The sequence below is a fragment of the Microcaecilia unicolor genome, chromosome 11 (assembly GCF_901765095.1).
Source record: "Microcaecilia unicolor chromosome 11, aMicUni1.1, whole genome shotgun sequence".
NCBI classification, from domain to species: Eukaryota; Metazoa; Chordata; class Amphibia; order Gymnophiona; family Siphonopidae; genus Microcaecilia; species Microcaecilia unicolor.
In genome coordinates this window covers 110,850,306-110,870,472 of record NC_044041.1, presented here as the reverse complement: position 1 = coordinate 110,870,472, position 20,167 = coordinate 110,850,306, and the positions used below count along the sequence as shown (strand labels likewise).

General features: G+C 41.4%; 1 protein-coding gene across 1 annotated transcript in view; it reads left to right on the top strand.

Moving 5' to 3' along the window:
* Positions 1–986: 986 nt before the first annotated feature.
* GANAB (glucosidase II alpha subunit) overlaps positions 987–20,167 on the top strand; it is a 75,677-nt gene continuing 56,496 nt past the window's right edge. The window contains 7 exon segments of the mRNA XM_030217502.1: positions 987–1,053; positions 1,055–1,087; positions 1,089–1,108; positions 1,193–1,372; positions 7,790–7,880; positions 8,000–8,105; positions 8,354–8,450. Coding sequence (XP_030073362.1) covers positions 1,018–1,053; positions 1,055–1,087; positions 1,089–1,108; positions 1,193–1,372; positions 7,790–7,880; positions 8,000–8,105; positions 8,354–8,450 — 563 coding nt within the window. The 5' untranslated portion in view covers positions 987–1,017.

Sequence of the window (20,167 nt, the reverse complement as noted above, 5' to 3'; positions counted from 1 at the left end):
AAAAAAAAAAGGAGGTCAAGAAGACTTTGCTCTTAATGAGATCTTTATTCAATATAGAAGAACGCGGCACGAGCCTTGTTTGGGCAACTAATGCCTGCATCAGGAATCCAATGATCTGATGTGAAGTATGGATAAAACAGCTCTAAAAAGCTGAGCCTCACTGAATAGAGGAGTAGCCTAATGGTTAGTGCAGTGAGCTGAGATCTGGGGAAGTGGGTTCAATTCCCACTGCAGTTCCCGTTTCCCCAGCTACAAAAAACACCTTAGATTGTGAGCCCACTAGGGACAGAGAAAGTACCTGCATGTAATGTGTCCAGTGCTGTGTACATCTAGTAGTGCTGTAGAAATAAGTAGTAGTAATAACTGGCAACCAGCATAGGCTGGTCAAAACTGGGTAAACACAATCTGTCCAGCTGAGGCCAGCAACTGAGTGGCCATCTTTTCAATCAGTTGAAATCCTCATAGGACCTTTTTAGCCAACCATAAATATAAAAGGTTGCAATAAGTAAGACAAGATATTAAAGTAGTATGGGTGAGTGTGGGTAGAGGAGACAATGTTTTGAAAGGGGCAAGGATTATATAAGAGAGAAGAGCATGAGAAGGTCTGCTCTTATGGTGAATGATGTGTATTTGTCTCTTATGCAGGCGTCAGAGAAACCTGAAGCCTGGGAACTCTATATACAGAGCATTGCTGGACTCCCTGCAGCTGAGTGAAGCAGTGTTAGTCTGCACCTCATCAATGAAGTCACAAAAGTAAGTGTATGCTGGCGGGGGGGGGGGGGGGGGGGGGGGGGAAGCAGCACAAACACCCTTCCCTTTTTCTTTGTTTCTTCCCTGGATGTCGGCCCAGAAATAGGACTGACTTGGGGGCTGTCCCTCTGCAAATCTACCTCTCACTCTGCACTTGCCATCTTCCCCCTCTTTTCATGATATGGCTGTTGCAGTAACCATTTTACATCTCTTCCTCTTGGCTTTTAGATTCCTTATTACTTGAAATCTTCGGGTTGGAATGGGAACATGGTGAGAATTAAGATAAATGAGTTGAACCCACTGAAAACCTCGGTATGAAGTGCCAGATGTACTGATCCAGGAGCCCTCTACCAGCACTGTAAGTTTCTGCCCATGAATTGTCCTTCTGGAAAGTCTTCAAGGAATGATGCAGTGTCTCACTTCCCATGTCTTGTTCCTTCAGGTTAACAGTGTCTGGCAGGGACGGGAACAGCGTGGAATTGACTCTGGGCACCACTCAACAGAAACTTATAGTCACAGCCAAGCCCTTTCGCATGGACCTGCTGGCTGGCCATGACCTCGTACTAAGTGTCAACTCTCGTGAGGCTCCTGATGTTGAGCACATACGACAGAGGAAGGACTCGTGAGTACCAAAGGGCCAGGCACTTATTGGAAGAATGTACGTCAACATGGGGAGTGCTCCATAGCTGTTTATATTAAGAAGCTTACAGCTTCTGCAGTTTCTGCCTTTCCCAGCAGGAGGTCCTGTAGGGAATGGTTCAAGTGAACTGGCTGTGGCTGGATGCATTTGTAACTCATGCAACCTAAGTGTCTCCCAGTAGGAGCACTGGGCTGTAGTGGGGAAGTTCACAGTTATGCAGACCCAGCTTTGCCCAGAAGGAGGGGCTATAGGGAATGGTTCTGGATCTGCTGGGTGTAGCATGGGTAATTTGTACCAGCCCTGGAGCAATTTCTGTACCCCTCTCCCATGCTGTTCCCGCTCAATGTCTGTTTTCTGACTGGACAGGGCAGGGGGATTCTGTGTAAAGAGTAATGCTCCTTTTTGTGTCATTGACGCGTCTCTGAAGAGCAGGAACTGAAACTCATTTTCTGTTTTGTTTTGTTTTTTTGTTGTCCTTCCTCCTCCTCCTCTGGCTCCTCTGCTTCCCTCTCCCAGTTTCTCGGATAAAGTGTAGTAGCACGGTCGGTAGCATGTGGGATAAGATCAAGACGCTATTCTCTATTAAATAGACAGCTTGTGGTATTCTGTGCCCTCCATCAGGGGTTGCAATGATCCCATGCACCAAATGAAGCTGATGCAGATCCCTCTCTCCCTCCCTTGCTCCTTCCTGGTCCTGCATGGCGGTGGGATACTCATTCTGCAGCACTAACCTGTTACTACTGTCTTTCTATCCCTATCTGCCTTTTACCTTCTGAGGATGCTTGCAAACCAGAAACAATGGAAGGGAAGTTGAAAGCAGTAGAAGTAGTGACTTGCCTTATCCCTTAGGATGTTAGTGTATTTCCTACGCAGGATGTGATGGGAGCCAAGGGAAGGATTATGCTTTGGGAGCTGTTGGAGTTAGGAGCCATTCTCAAGACAATGCATCATTTTTGGGAAGTGGGAGGTATGTTTCTTACTTGTTGATGTTAGGGACTTGCTCAGGAGAACTCCTGATCTCTTTTTTAGAAGGTGAGGAGAGATTTGTGGGTTACTAGGAAGTATTCCCATTCTTTGTAAGTGGCAGCATGATCACTGGGCAGAGAGGAAGTGTAATTGATTTGTTAGGTGCTAGGAGTTAGGAACAATGAAAGAGAGTGCAGATTTGTTAAGGGGCATATGGGCAAGTCTGGCAGGGCTTTGACTTTGTGGGAAGCTGACAGTAACTGTACTATGATTTCTGGCATGGCATCAAACTGGGGGGGGGGGGGGGGATGGCTGATACAGTCAGAGCACAGTTTTGGGGTGCCGTCTCTTCAGCAGCTGTGGAGCTCTTCTGGATCGTTGCAGCCCTCAGAGCTTGTTAGATTTCAGCAATTTGCTTTGGTTAGAACATGCCTCTTTTCCTTTTTGCCTCTGTCACTCTGTCTGCAGCTGGTTGGGGGTCTGTCTCCTGATATTTTCCTACTGCACCCCCAATATCATCCTGAATTAAATCCTATCTACCACTTATCTGTATAAATTCATGATTTCCAGCAGTTATTTAGTCTCTTAGAGTTCACTCACTACCACAGTACAACAATATTATTATTACATCTAGTATTTGGATTTTAATTTTTTGTTATATTTTTAACTCATCTTAGAGGGGTTTTCTCCTGCAGAGTCCAAATGTGCAATCTTGGTATTAATGTTTAGTATGCTGGCCAGGCTGAACAGTTATGATCAATTTTGCAAGGTGAAAAATGTTAATTGTATTTCCAGATGTTATCTTGCATGGGAGTAGGTGAGAGAGATCTTAAAGGAAAGATTTGGTGGTATCCTGGATCTTTGATCCCCGCATGTTCCCACTGGAGGTCATTGTACCAAAGATTTGTGATCTGCTGGGGATGTGGTTTAGTAGTTTCTGCAGGAAAAAAAAGTTGTACTGAACGCTAGAAAATATATAATATAGGAAATTCTATTCTGCTTTTCAGTATCATTTTTTGGGCTGTCATATCTTCTGGGATATCTACAATTGAAAGTACCAGAATGTTTACTTATTAAGGGGGTCTTTTACTAAGCTGTGGTACCATTTTTAATAAATGAAAAAAAATGAACATTGAATAAAACAAAATTGACTGTAGAATTTCTGAAACAGATAAGTTTTCAGATGTTTACAAAAGCTTAAATATGTTGCAGATATTGTATGAGAAACGGGTAAAGAACACCAAAACTTAACCGCTTGATAAGGAAAAGAAAGTTCTAATGGCAACTTATATTTAACACCAACTAACAAAGAAAAATACAGAAAATAGATAATTCCTGATCTAGAAAAAAAAAAAAAGGAGAGAAGAGGCAAACAGTCTTACTAAATAGGAATATAGCCGTCAAATATTTTATAGACCAGACAGTCCAGCTTAAAAAATACTCTGGCCTTTACTGGAAGCCAGTGCAATTGAACTAGCAAGGAGTCGCGTGATCATATATATATATATTTTTAACTAAAAATTCTGTGGTATTCTGCAGAACCTATAAACGGGACAGCAAGGTAGATGAAGAAAAACAATACAAGCTATTGCAGTAGTCTAAATGGGACAGAATCAAGGACTGTACCAATACTGCAAAACAGTCTACTGAAAAAAAATAGATTGAATAGATCTCAACAGATGAAATTTGAAGAAGACTGATTTTGCCACTGAATTAACTTATGGGACCAAGGATAGAGTGGTATCCAAGTAAACCCCTGATACTTTTGAAACTTTTTCAATATCAAGAGAGAAGCCGTTGGTCAATGTTATTCTAGAAACAGGAAGTGTGTCAACTCTGGCTAAGCCATAATAATTTTGTGTTGTCTTTAAAGCGATGAGCTGTGCTTAATTTTTCAATTCTTTCTATGCATGATGTGATATTAAGTAAGATAAAGAAACTACCTTTATCAATAGGTAGTAACAAAAACATGTCATCTGCATATGAAAAAAATTTTTCATCAATTGTAAGCCTAATAAATGCTTAAACAAACTAAGCTATAGCCATTAATTTTTGACCAGTTAGATAAGACTATGGAGTGATGTTGTAGAGAGGGAAATTTAAACTGTTGTCAGAGCAGAGTTCATTAAAACTTAGCAAAGAAGTTCACTGACTCTCTAATACATTGCTAGATGAAGGAAAAGCAGCAAAGGTTTCAACATCTGTGGAAAAATGATGATCACAGAAATAGAAGTTATTTTCTGTTTGGCTGTGTAGCTCCAGCAAGGAATAGTTTCTTATCCTTTATCATTGTTTGGATATCTCTTGGACAGGCAGTTTGGTGTCCTAGTTTGGTTTAGTTTTATGATTTGCCCTGGAGCCATTATTTTATTTGTTGACTGAAGGATTTTTGTAGTTCCTTTCATTGCTTGTTTATTTTATTTACTGGGATTTATTAACTGCCTTTATGAACTTGTAAATTATTGTATTGTAAACCGTTCTGATAGTTTTCTCTAGAGCGATATATTAAGTTCACAATAAACTTGAAACTTTTGTGTGTTTTCCCCATTATTTTGGGGGTTGAGAAGCAAACATACTAGCATCTTTTGAATGGCAAATAATCCAGACAATATGACAGCCCATAGTAAATATAATGCTGAATTGGGGCCTTTTAAAATACAGTTTTAGCATTTATGGCTTGGCACTAGTCACTTTTTCTTCCCAGTTATGTTTGACTCAGTTGCCCCAGGGAGTTTCAGGGCCATCATTGTGTTAATTCTGGTCTATTATAACTGTCACAAAGTGCTAGCACCCACCTGGGGTTAACCGTGAGGCCACCTGAAGGGTCTGTCCCAGCACTGCTCATACCCTCCTGCACCTGTGCACATGCTGTACTCTGGCGTACCCTCCTCCTCACCGCACTTGGGTTTCTGTTGCTTCTGGGCGAGTCTCCCACCCCCAAGTTATTTCCTCGGCGGTTTCTAAGGACACCAGGGCCACATTCCTAGAGCTCCCACAGCTCTTAGAAAATACCCACAGACCCAAAACACAAACCACCAGGATTCTTAGTCAGTCCAGGACAACAGAGCTAATAAACTAATTGGTTTATTATCAGAAAAGTGGAACGGTGGAAAAAATAGATGAAATTAGCAAACAGTAACAGGTAAAATAACTGGTATCAACAGTAAAACTAACTAGACATTTTCCTACTACCTGAGTAGTACCTGGGGAGTTCAGAAAAAATACAGGTTTTAAACAGGGTCTCAGTGTAGAGATCTTTACCCTCCAAGCTTTCCAGCATATTCTGGCTGGAGTTTTGAACTACAGGGCCAATCAGAGCCCAGAGCATTAACATAGAGGGTTTTCTGGCTAATAGCAGCGCAGGTTAATTTCCCTCAGGGCTTAAGCTGGAAAGAAACAGTCACCCCTGCAACAGCGTTTAAAGCAGAGGACAGACACCACCTGCTGGCCAAACAAGGGAAATACATGTCTTAAAAAATAATACAGTTAACAAGCAGGAAAATCCCCTGTTTCGCTACAATAACACTTTGTATTTGGGCCTTTTAAAATATCTGTGTAAATGCCGTGTCCTGTCTAATGAATCAGGTGCCTGAGTGGATGTCAGCCGCCCATTATCACACTCTGCATTGGCTCCCTATAGAAGAACAGATTCAGTTCAAGGGATTACTTATAATGTTTAATGCAGTATAAGAGATGGGTCTTATATATTTGGCAAAAATGTTAATGAAACATAGGACTGTTCATTTGTAATGCTTTAGTAGAAGTTGAGTACTAGAAGTGCCACAGCAGTGGGACTTAATAGGGGCTCTCAGTTGAGAGAGAGGGTTTTTTCAATGGTAGGTTCATTGTTGTGGAATAAATTGCCACTAGAGCTGCCTGAAACAAGACAATGTATGAAATTTTGGAAAGTCTTTAAAAAGTTGCTGTCCCTTGTGAGTGGGTAGAGAGGTTAAGTGTGATCTCAGATGTTACGGTGGTTTGACGTTGAAGGAGATTTATTTATATATGACATATCCCGCATTATCCCAAATAAGTTCGGGTTCAATGTGGCTAACAATAAACATTTGTGAAAAGTACAATATAATTAATATTACTTTACATAGTAATAATACAGTATACAAACTTCACTACTATTGAATAACGAGAACAGGGTTCCAAGCATGCCTGACCGCTAACAATTACAAGTGTGAGTAAGGGATTTACTAAATAAAATGCTTTTAACAGCTTATGAAATAAGAGGTAATCGATAATGTATCTTAATGGATTAGGCAGAGAATTCTATATCTTTGTACCTTGATAGGTAAAGCCTGCATTATGAATAGATTTATAATGAAGCTTCTTACAACTTGGGTGATGAAGGATGAGTTAGTCCCTAGATTTAGGAAAAGCATTTTGTAAAGGTATTTCTATCAGGATTTGCATGTAGCAAGGTCATAAACCATACAAAATTTGATAAATAAGTATAAGCAGTTTAAAGGTAATCCAAGAATTTATTGAAAGCCAATATAATTTAGCCAGGAGAGAGTTGCCTTAGTATAACAAGGAACTCTGCATATAAGACGGGCAGTGGTGTTCTACACTGTTTGAAGTTTCTTTACTAAAGAATACTTTAAACCTGAGTAAACGGTATTACAATAGTCAAACTTAGAGTATTAGTGTTTGAACCAATGAACGGATGCTTGAATTTGAAAAGAAAGGTTTCAATCACTTCAGCCTCCACAGTGTATTAAAGACACTGGATATCACCTTAGACACCTGAGATTTTATATGGGTTTTTAATTTGTAAGTAATGATTGACATATTGGGTTACGAGGGGAATGGGAGGATTGGTTTTATTGGACACCACTTGGATAGTTTTAATTAGCTAGTGGTATATAAAAGATTTTTTGAAATAATAATAATAAATAATAGTTCCAGATCCGTGATTGGATGGTGCTGAAGTTTAGGGACTTGCAAAGAAGCATGTGGTATATGGTAGAATATGTTTGGGGGTTCCTCTCATCAGCCCTGATTAAGAATGTTGGTATTAAGGTCTCCCACAGTTCTCTCCTGACCTTTCTTTCCTGGGGAAGTATTTCCACCAGGTTGCTTTGAGGACAGTAATGACACATAAGTGTGTGGCTTAGGTCTTGGGGGGGGGCTTCTGCCCTGCTGCTGATTCCCTTTATTTTGCCCTGGCACTGATATGGGTGATTTTATTGTGATTCTTTCCTGTTAAACAGAAGCTCAGGTAAACTCAGCAATAGTTTATCTGACTCAGAGCTCCGTGTTCAGTGGCTTTCTGCTTCTTGCTGCCTTTACTTGGGTCAGTCCTGCCCAGTTAGCTGTGCTGAGAGCATATCTGGGTGCAGCTTTTCCAGCTCTGTTCCTGAGAGCAAGTGGAGCCGTGGGAATGTGGGGGGGCCCTGACCTTTCTTCACTTGCTATTTTCAGGGGTGAAGAAAAGGAGGCAACAGAGTCTCCAGAGAGCAAAACAGAGGACGACTCTGTCTCAGTGGATCAAGTGGCAGAGGAAAGTCAGCAGGTAGGTAGGTAGGTAGGACATAGGACCTAGCCTTTCCATTAAGCACATTCTCAGGTATTGTGGTGAAGCGGGTTACAGGGGAACTGAAGGAGGTGGGCTGAAATATGTATCTGTTTCAGGCAGTGGATTCAGAAAATGAGAAGGAGAAGGAAAAAGCTCAGGAGGAGGAGGAGCCAGGCACATGGGAGGAGACATTTAAGACCCATACAGACAGCAAACCCAATGGTAAGAGTTCTTATGGCTTCTTATATTTCCACTGATTCCCCATTACTTGACCTGGAATGTGACAGGTAGATGGGGTCACAAGCACAGTGTCCTTGAAGTTGTGCTCACAGAAAATGGTGGATTGGGCCGTATTACCAGCATAGACAGCTCCAAAACTCTCTCTTCTTAGCATGGAGACAGATGGTGTCCCAGGTGCTGAAAACTCTGAGGGCTCCTTATCTATTTATTTCTGTCTTTCTTACCCCTAGGTCCGACATCAGTAGGGTTAGATTTCTCATTGCCAGGCTTTGAGCATGTATATGGGATCCCTGAGCATGCAGATAACCTGAAACTGAAAAACACTGAGTAAGTAGTATAATCTTGCCTTTTCCTTACCTGCTGTCTGCGTAATTCTTGTTTCCTCTTGCGTACACTGCTGGAACTCTGAGTATGAGAGAAAGTTGGATTATGGGGTATAGAAAGGAATGACTATCTGATGCACCTCTGTACAGGTGTGGAGGATGATGACTGAATGATGATGCACAGTACAGCTAGATCTCTTTCATGTAAGCGTGGAGGGAAATAACTGGCTGATAAGCACAGTAAGGCCGTATCCTTCTTGTGCTAGAATTAGTACTTGCTGCTTCCTTATCATTCATACCAGACCAGTCCAAAACCTGTGGATGGAGACAGAGAAACAGTTTCTTAAGGATCTTAAGGAAACTCCAGACCGCGCAGAACACGGCAGGTAGACTCATTTTCAGAAGGACAAGATTCGAAAGTGCTAAACCCCTATGCGAAATACTGCACTGGCTACCAATCAAGGAACGAATAGCCTTCAAAATTTGCACTCTGGTCCACAAAATAATCCATGGCCTGGCCCCAACCTAAATGACCGAACTTATCGACTTAACAACTAGAAACATCATCGAATCATCAAGAACGTTTCTAAACCTGTATTACCCAAACTGTAAAGGACTAAAATACAAATCAACATATGCATCCAGCTTTTCCTACTTTTGCACCCAGCTCTGGAACGCATTATCTAGAAACATTAGAACTGTGAACACCCATCTAAAATTCCGAAAAGACCTCAAGACTCACCTCTTCCGGAAAGCCTACCCAGCAGACCTGAACTAATTCATAAACAATGCTTCACATCTATCAAACTAAGAAATGATCACTACCCCTTCCACATAATCGTATTATTTCATACTGTACGAATTTTACCACTCCAGTTATAATTAAGTGTACTTCTACCCTTATCCTACTCTATATTGCTCACTAGAAGCTGTAGTCCCATCCCCTGAGACTTATCAGCCTCATTGGGATTACTTCTCTCTATATACTACTATATATTCGTCCCAGAGTTGTATTCTCTTTTCCGGAACCTTATCAATTTCCTTGCACCTACTGTTACTCTATTTTCCACTCTGTATATATTCCCGGAATTAGTACTCTCTTCTCCGGAACCTGTAAGCCACATTAAGCCTACTGCTTTGCAGGAAAATGTGGGATACAAATGTAATAAATAAGTAAAAGTAGTCTGTGTGATTCACCCCTTTGGGGCACTGTGCAGCCTTAGAATGTTCAGTAATTCTCTGTCTCCAGTGGTTGGATTACTGGCAAACCGTGCAGCTCCTAGACTGGCGTAGATATATAGTCAAACATCAAGCAAGAGGTAATATCCCTTTTAACAAAATATTTAGACAAGAGAAGGAGATCTTCTAAAGTATACTTTGTCTGATGTAGAAATGTTTTTTTGTTTTTCTTTTAATCTTTTTTTTGTTTCCTTTTTTAGTTTCTTTAAATCAGAGGCAAAGGCCTCGAGAAAACCCCCTGCTAGTATTTGTATCTTAGCTTAGGGGGCTGGGCTTCAACATCATGGGCCAAAAACCTCTGTATATTCTTTTTACCATTCTTTTTATCAAAGCTACTTAAACCATCCAAATAAATTTATTAAAGTACTTAGCTCAGATAGCATCTTGCTTTTTTCTTTTCTGGCTGCCTTCTTATATCTCTTTGTCACCTTCGTATGTAACCACGTCCTACGATGACCAGCGTTTTGTTAACTGCCTCAGGGTCAGTGGCTTATTTAATTCTTTCACCTTCGAGAAGGAATTAAATAAGCCACTGACCCTGAGGCAGTTAACGAACAAACAAAGAGATATAATGGCAAGTCTCAGAATAGCCATGGAACACCTTAATACAGAACACTTATAAAAAATATTGGAATTTATAGAACACAGAAAAGAATCCCCCCCCCCCCCCCCCGCAAAGCCTAGTATCTATCCAGGAAAGGGCACAGGCATCCAATGCACCCTAAAGTGCAATGCCCATCTACCTGCCCCCCCCCCCAACCCAAGCCCACATCAACATCTAACAAAAAGGACAATGATATATAAAAGGGCTCCAGATAGACTCCCATCTAGCCAATGTATGTTTGTGCACAGCCACCAAATGTTCCAGCTCACAAATATACCAAAGCTTGGTCACCCAGTGCACCAGGGAAGGCACACAAGGTTGCTTCCATTGAACAGTCAGGATCACCCAAGTGGCACTCATAGCTTGACATACCTACAAAGATTGAGATTTAGTAAGCCCTGGCGGCTTTCTGGGAAACAAAAACACTGTCAAGTTCCACCGAATTAGATGGGACAGCCAACCTTGTAACTGGTGCTGGATGGCTTTTCAGTAGGCTTTAGACTTAACACAAGACCACCACAGGTGCCACATGGTATCACGCTCCCCACAACTCTGCCATCACAAAGCGATCACACCGGGAAACATAATTCAAGCACACAGGTGTGAGATACCATCGGTACATCACTTTAACAGCATTTTCCTTAAAAGGAATAGTAAGAGAAACCTTCAATAAAGCCTTTCCATCACCTTCCAGTCATCATTCTCAATATGCAGCCCCAGTTCTCGATTCCAATTAGTCCAGTGTAGAAGGTACGGGTGGGGCTGCTTCTGTTGGTATTTATACAGATAGTAAATCCAGCCTTTAGTATCTCTGGAATCCTCACATAGGCCTTCCAAAAAGGAATCTTTACACAAGACCTGAGTTTTAATATGTGAGTGTAACAAAAAATGGCATAGTTGAGTGTAAACGTACCGCTCAGTCGGGAGCAGATGATAATCCTGCTGCAAAGTAGAGAAGGAGAGCAAGGCATCATCATCAAAAAGCTGGCCCCAGGAAGCCAAGCCCAGTGTGGCCCAATGAGAATACACCCCAGGGGTGAGACCTAGAGGGGTTAAAAGCAATTGGCAGTCAGCTGTTTTTGGCGGTTGAAGAGAGCTGCATCGCTACCATACTCTGTCACAGCGTGTCGCCCCCTTCACAACATCAAATGGACAGACCATTTTGGACTTCTTTATCTCTCCTCTTTTTTTCTGTTTAACTATTATATGTATATTTTTTCTGGTTTGGCGTTAGCCTTTCCAGTCTCTTGTAAGCCACCTTGAGCCTGCATTCTGTGGGAAAAGGTGGGGTATAAGCGCTCTAAATAAATAAATATCTATCTGATCAGGTTTTTAAAAAAGGGCATCCCAGTAATAAAAAGTAGTAGACAAAGAAGGGCAAAGGTCTGCAGGAAGCGTTCTAAGTCAGCCTGCGGGAATTTGGTGTCCGTACCCAAAAGCTGAGCTCATAAGGAGTGCACAATAACAGACACATCTTCCATGGCCCCTCCTTCAGGAACCCCCCAAAAGCGGAGGTTTTTTTTTGCTCGCCATGGTTCTCTAAATAAGTAAACCCTCATATTGGGTGAACAACTGACTGAGGTGCATGTCGGAGGAGGTAAACCGTTCAATATACTCATCCACGGGGGTTTCAAGTTCGTCCACACGGCTGCTCAACTCCCAGAGGTCCGTGCTCACCACATCTTTGAAGTCCAAGTTTTCCTCTTTAGAGGTTTTTACCTCATCCCTGATCTCTACAAGATACTGCTTTAGGTCTTTCAGGACTCCCCATTTAGCAGAGGCAGGGTGCATATCCGACAGCACAGAGTCTGAGTGGAAAAGCAGTGCCAGAGAAGCATGGCGAGGCAAGCCCCCTTAGCAGCCTGGTGGCCCTACTGCTCTTTCTTTTTCCTGGCTAATGATTTTGACTTGCTCATGTCCCAAAAGATTGATACCAAGGTAATGGTATTGGGTGATAAAAAGTGACAAATGGTGTAGGATAGACACTATTGTAGTGGGGTTAGTGAAGGAGCTAAGGAGCTAGGCAGCCATTTGGCTTCCTCCCCAACTGATGAATATTCTTAACAGTTTGTTTATCAGTGGTCTCCCCTCGTTGCCAAAATTGCTGAACACATGCACCAATTTTCATCAAGGTAGCTCCCCTTTTGATTTTTGTTTTTTTAGCTAAGGTGTTGATGTCAAGTTTCTGAGTCAAGGTGTGCATGGAGACATAATCTGGTTCCCGTCCCTGCCCATCTCCACGGATTTCCATGGGTTTCTCATTGTCGTCATTCCTGCGCACATCTGTAGTTTAGATTGAATTGGTTGTTTGTCAGTCAGGGTGTTTTCACAAGCTATTCAGCCCTGTGGCTTGACTATTTTGTGCAGCAACGTCATCTTACCTTTCGCTAACTTTCCTTAAGAAATGCCGTTCTTAGCCAGAGGGCTAGTAACAGCCAACGCCAGTTAGAATAGCTGTGCTTTCCAGTCTGAGTTGAGAGTTTTCCTTATTGTTGAAATCTTGCAATTTTTTTATGCTTATATACATATTTCAAGAAGATACATCTTGATACAGAAACAAGAAGAAGTATCAAACAGTAAAGAAGAAATACAAATATAGATAAGGAAAACCTAATTACCCCTTCAACCCAATCCACTAGTAATAAGAGGTGGCAAGGACAATATCAGAAAATTATTTATGCAAAACAAAATAACCTAAAAGGAAGTAACTAGGCGGTGTTTTATTCCTATGGAGTGGAAATTCTTGCTGATTCAGATGATAAGGGAGGAGATTCTCTACTCTTGGAGTAAAAAAAAAGTAGATAACAGATGCGAGTCAAACTTTACAGACTGATATTTGATAACACATTTGCAAGGATAATTCAACCAAAACAATGCACCATGCTGTACCATTCGAGGTTTCAGAATAAAAGAAATTGGCTTTTTTTGTATGGGACATGAGACATCTGGAAAACCTTGAACCCTGCAGTTCAGGAAAAGTGTTCCTCTGTTTTGGAAGAAAAACTTTAGCACCTAGTCTCTATCTGGCTCCAAAACAAAGTTAGCTATCAAAGTAGCTGGTATAACAGTTTTGTCGTCTTTTTCAAGTTGAGTAACATTTAAAAAGTCAGAAGAAATTTCAGATCCTAAAACTTCTTGTTGTCCTCCTTCCTTCATTGCAGAAGGCGGAATGTTTGTTTATTATTGTGCTTAATATACCGCCACTTCTAACAGAAGATTGCAGCAGTTTATAAAAATCAGTAAATTAAAAATTGAGAAAGGAACTCCAAAACAGATTGGAAAGACTCATTCACATGAGAGCAACACAGACATAAAATAATAAAAAAAAGAAGAAAAAAGTAGGTATAATATAATTCTGCCTCTGCACAAGTGAGACTGGTGTCTACTGCTAGCTCGCGGAAAGTGGAAAATCAAAGGCAAGAGTAAAGAAATGGGTCTTAAGAAGCAATTTAAAGTGAGAGAAAGAGAGTTTGGAATGCAAAGCAGGAGGGAGATCATTCCAGAGTTTTAGTGCTAGAAAGAACAAAGCAGAGTGATGAGTAGATTTATAGTGAGCAAATTTAGATGAGGGTAGACCAAACCAGTGAGAACCAAGTGATCAGAGGGCATGGGAAAGGGGGTATAGGGTATGACAAGGGATGAGAGATAGGCCGGAGAGCCAGAATGAAACGTTTTATGAGTAAGGCAAAGTATTTTAAAACAGGACTGGAATATATTACACTCTAGATAGAGGTGGACAAGATTGTTTTCGAATCTTTAATATTTCCAAGAAATATCATTTAAAGGTAAACAAAGCATCTACTAAAGGAATTTTAGGAAAGTTAGTAAGACATAACATTTTCCTACAAATGACGTTGTCTAATGCTCCGGTTTACTAAGCAGCGCGAGTGGCTGTCCATGTGCTAGTGCTGAAATGGCATGGACAGCCGCTAGTTCTTCTTTGTAAACATCCCTAAATTTTCAAGCTTATGATACAGCACCACAGTGTGTTTAATCACTGTCAGCTGCTGGTCAGACATCAAATTAGAGGAAACTTCCATTGAGGATACTTTAGCTTCAACAGTAGTAACCTTCTGCTCCAAGCTTACATAATTTCTCAGCGAGTTTTGTGTTAAAGCAGTCAGTAAGGAAAACCTTTTCAAAACGGATAACTCAGACTTAGTGAAAGCCTCCCAAATTGTATCCAGAGTTACAAGAGATGGTGTTACCACAAAGGTGAGCCCTTCTGTATCCTCACTCCCCTTTCCTTCGAGCAAGCTGCTTCTTACTCCTTCCTCAAGGTCTGCTGATCCCACAGAGATGATTTTAGCTGCCCCTTCAGCAGTTTGTAACAACGCTTCAGGAAGCTGCGTTACCCCTGCAACTGGATCTCTGCTTGCATCATCAGCAAGCAAAGTCCCAGGAAACACGTCTAACAGCTGTGCTAGATCTGCGGGGCTGAACCGCTCCTCTAGGCTCAGGGTGGTATCTACCACAAGCAAGAAGTCCAACTCTCCTTCCCTCTGCATTCCCTGCAGTGTGACTACAGATCCTGAAACTTCCCTGCCAGTGATGACAAATTTATCCATCGGTCCAGCTGTCAGGGAACACATGTTCTCCTTTCTTTTAATCATATTAAATTAAGGACAGACTTGTAAGGAGGAAAATATTCAACAGCAGTTGGAGAGAGGAATCTTTACACCGCCTTCCAGGTGCCATCTTGCCCCTTCCTCTTGTCATGTGGTCTCTTATTGTTGAAATTTTGAGAACTTCTAGCTTTTTGTTACAGAGGCACTAGTCTTAGGACCTTGGCTGTTTTGGGCTTCAAAGTTCTAGTCCCTCTTCTGCTACAGGGGTGGATGTCTGGAGGTTTTAGAGATACTGTATCTCAAGAGTCATGTAATTGGTGTAAAGTTCTTAATCCCTAAGCTTCCAGGAAGGTTCTTTGCACCTTCAGTTGAGTGCAGCATCAATCTTTTTGAGTTTTCTATTATCCTTGGTTTTGGAATAAGCATCCAGCTGGACCACCTGATTCTTGGAAGAAAACAGATCTCTTGTCCCTTCTTGAGTAGCCTCCTTGATTGAGCCATTTTGCATTATTGGTGCGAGAAGGTAACGACCATAGTCTTTTTGGTTTGGGCAGTCCTTAGCCTATTTGGCCAGTCTAGGAAGGAGTGTTCTACTTCTCTCTTGGACTACATGCCTTTCTTCCTCTATGCAGTGTGGGAAAGCTTCAGTTTTATTGCAGGTGGCTTCCAAATCTCAGAGCTCTTCTAGATGGAGTCAGAACACAAATCCTGAAATGAAGAGCAATATCCATATTCCGATCTGGGTTGTGGACCCTTTATTAGGCCTGAACATTTTTTTCTAATTTTCACAGGTCTCCCCACTAGGCATCCAAATGGCAGATTAAATTTAATGTGGACAAATGCAAAGTGATGCTCATTGGGAAGAATAATCCAAATCATATTTACTTGATACTAAGGTCCACCTTAGGAGTCTGCACACAAAAAAAAAAAGATCTAAGTGTCATCGTAGACAATATGCTGAAATCTTCTGTCCAGTGTGCAGTGGCGGTCAAAAAGCAAACAAGATTCTAGGAATTATTATGAAAGAGAGAGAAAATAAGATGAAGAATATTATAATGCCTCTGTATTGCTCCATGGTGCAACCTCATTACCTTGAATATTACGTGCAGTTCTGATCACTTTATCTCAAAAAAGATACAGCAGAATTAGGAAAGATTCAATGAAGGGTGACCAAAATGAAAAAGGGGATGGAACTCCTCATATATGAGGAAAGGCCAAAGAGGTTAGGGCTCCAGCTTGGAAAAGAGATGGCTGAGGGAGGATATGTTTGAGATTTACAAAATCCTGAGTGGTGTAGAATGGGTAAAAATGAATAAATTCTTTTTTCTCTTTCAAAAAGCACAAAGACTAGGGGACACTCAATTAAGTTACACCCGTTTTTGGTGCCATCAATTTCTATGGGGACAAACTTTGGTTTAGCGCACCACTGCTAAGTGCAAGATTCGCTTATATGCATGGTTTAAGACCGCTCCTCTGCAGGAAAGACTGCACATAAGCGCACGCACGGAATATGGAAGCCGATTGGCACATGAAAAAGGGGCGGTAAATTTGAAATCTCGTTGGTTAACTGCCACAGGCAGAATAAGTGAAAGAATGTTGTTAGAGTGTGCACTGGAGTCGTCGTCGTTGTCGCACAACTTTAATGCTTTAACACTGGCTGAACAAATAGAAGTTCTTAAAAAATTAGAAAACAAACAAAGTCAAGCATCTATTGCTAAAGAATATGGTGTCAATCCCAGTCAAATTTCACATATCTTGAAGCAGAAAGATCCGCTTCTGGAAGACTGGCAAAACAATACAAATCCACACAGGAAACGAAAACGGGCAGGAAAAGCTGAGGATGTAGAAGATGCTCTTCGATGGTTTTCTCAAGTCAGGAGCAGACAGTTGCCTGTCAGTGGTCCACTGCTTATGGAGAAAGCTAATCAGCTAGCTGAAAGTCTTGGACTAACTGAATTCAAAGCCACTGTTGGATGGTTGGAAAGATGGAAGGAGAGGAACAGCATAAAATTCAAGAAACAGCATGGTGAAAAACAAGACGCTGATGACTTTGGTGCTGAAAATTGGGTTGTTTCAGTTCTTCCTACCATCTTGAACTAGTTTGCACCTCGTGACATTTTCAATGCTGATGAAAACGGTCTCTACTGGCGAGCGATTCCTGATGGAACACTTGCATTCAAACAAGCCGAAACTACAGGAAGTAAAACATTGAAGAACCGACTGACGATCCTCCTTTGCCGCAATATGGATGGGAATGAGAAATTGGAACCACTCGTCATTGGAAAGAGCAAACACTCCCATTGCTTCAAGAATGTTAAGCGACTTCCTGTGTCATACGAGGCTAACGCAAATTCATGGATGACTGGGGAAATTTGGAAGCAGTGGCTAAAGAAGTGAGACACTAGAATGCGGGCACAAAAGCGTCAGATTTTGTTGCTTTGTGATAATTGTGCTGCACACAGTGATGATGTCAGGCTGTCTAACGTCAAGGTGGTCTTCCTGCCACCAAACACTACCTCTCTGATCTAACCTATGGATCAGGGCATAATAGCCAATTTCAAACAACATTATTGGGCTCTTATGCTACGTCGTCTGATGAGTGTTATGGATGACCAGATTGGCAAGGATAAACGTGCTGTTGAACTGGCTCGTAATCTATCACTGTTGGATTCCCTACATATGCAGAAAGAAGTCTGGAATCATGTTACACAGGCAACCATTGTGAACTTCTACAAGCGGGCAAGCTTTGTTAGGGATGTGAAGAGGGACAAAACAGATGCAGCTGTTGCAAACGCGTGAGATGAACAGGCTATTGACATCCTAGCCGGTGTTACTGAAGAGGAGTTTCAACACTGCGTAGCTGTTGATTACGATCTACAAACAGCTGACAACAGCACTGATGTCGAGATATGCGCCTACACGCAGGCAATGGCTGATGATGAAGCATGATGAAATGAGCAGCGAAGCACATGCTGACGAAATTCAACCACCTCCTGTCACTTTTGCAAGAGTGCTGGAGAGTCTCAACACCATGCAGGCCTATCTGGAGGCCACTGGATGTCAGTGCTATGACAGTTTTACCGTCTGGCAGACGTAGTCTATGGAACTCACAGACACAAGTGTACAGAGGACTATGACTGATTACTTCAAGTAAGCCTAACATCAGTTAACGGAGACTGTATACTGTACGTATAATAAACAGTATTGTACATATGTTTATCAGATGTCAAGCTTCTTTGGGTCACAATGGTTAAGTGCATGCTCCGGTTAACTGCATGTATTTCTTTGTTCCTAGACCCTTGCACTTAAGCGGATTGCACTGTACTTTAAAAATGAATAGGAGGAAATATTTTTTCAATCAGTGAATAGTTAAACTCTGGAACTCTTTGCCAGAGGTTGTAGTTACAGCGGTTAGCATATCTGGTTTTTAAAAAAAGGTTTGGACAAGTACCTGGAGGAAAATTTCATAGTGTGCTATTGAGATAGAAATTGGAGAAGCCACTGCTTGCCCTGGGATCGGTAGCATGGAATCTTGCTACTATTTGGGATTCTTCCAGTTACTTGTGATCTGGATTGGCCACTGTTGGAAGCAGGATACTGGGCTAGATGGACCATTGTTCTGACCCAGTATGTCTATTCTTATGTTTTTTTTGTTCACTAGTATGGTTCTAGCAGGAATCGGAGTTTGCTTGTAGGACTGTCCCTGTTTGCTGCCTTTCTAGTGAGTCCACTAGGTATTGATTGCTATAGGTGTAGTATCTCTTGCTTGGAACCTTGCTACAATAATCATGGGTAGCAGGGCATACAAAGCAAATGGTAACGATTTCCTACTGTCCAGAGTTCTTTACAGTTTGGACTTCTCTCCATTCTTGCAGTCATGTGATGAGACTTCTCTGGAATCTCTTTTGGGATACCTTCCTTTAATAGCTGCAGAGTTTCAGGACTAGCTTTGGAATTGAGTCTGGATCCTGTTTGGGGTGTTTTTTTTGTGACATGCATGTCTTCCTTTTGACTATATATCTAGATGCCTGACAGACAAACTTTGGTACCCTAGCCAGGAGTCAATGAAGAGATGATGCAGCTCTTTTCGTACAAAGGTTCTTGTAAAGCAAGTTATCTTGCTATCAGTAAGCGAGAAAAAATTCTTTGTTTGACAGTTATGGAACAGTGTCTTTGCAAGCTGGTCTTGCTGTAGCAGTCATTAGTATTTTCAGCCTCTCCTTTTTTGGAGAGTGGGCTATAGAGCCTTATGTTTTACATCTTCTAGGGGACTTGGACTTCCTGTAGTAGAGGAATAGCCTAACAGTTCTGTAAGCTCAGAGCCAGTGAACCCAGGTTTCAAATGCCACTTCTATTCTTGTGTTGCTGGCTGATTTTCTTACCCCTTCACTGCTTCAAATACAATTAAAAAAAAAAAATCTTTTCAATCTTTTAAAGTTGATTGGTGCTGGGTTCAGTGATCTCTGGACATTCTTGCTCAAAGACTATTAAGAAGCCTTAGAAGTTCACTTTTGTTAATACTTAATGTATTATACATTTTTTTCTTGCTTTTTCTTCATAGGAGATAAGTCAAGGGTGAACTGCTGGGAGATCCTTACAAGTTCTCCTTTATTTTTTTTCTTTGGCCGTCTTCATCTAGAACGCTCCTCCCTGACTCTTCCTCTTTGTATGCTTGGATTTCCCATGGCTGAATCCACCTTCTGGTACTGTTCTCCTTTCGAGGAGAATTATTTTCTAAGGGTGTTTGTATTCACATCCTTGGAGGATTCAGAAAGATGAGTTACCCTACTCATCCTCGGGAAATCTCCATGATTTTTCTCATCTCAAGATCAGAGCATTTTAATTAATTAATAAGATTTCTTGGAGTATAGTCACATTCTCAGATGTAGGAGGGTCCTTATCGCATCTCTGTTCTGTATGGACTGTATCCTATTTCCTGAGGGATCAGTTGATCTTCTTTCATTCTAACTATGTTTTCTTAATCCAGGAATGTCAAGTACCTCATCTACTCCTTCCCATTGTGTTTGAGGATCTTTTCTTACTTCTCTGTCTTTAGGAAAATTCTGTCCATCTAATATTTGTTTACTCTTCTACCAGTCTATTGGTTTTTGAAGATGCATTGTAAGGGCACCCCGGGGCTCATTTTCAAAGCACTTAGACTTACAAAGTTGCATAGGTTACTGTGGAAGTTTGTAAGTCTAAGTGCTTTGAAAATATGCCTCCTTCTGTTTTTATCTCATTTGAGCGTGGTTTTATTTTGTTGAGTTTGGTTCCCTGTAATGCCTCCAACCTTCCTACCCTTTGGGGTAG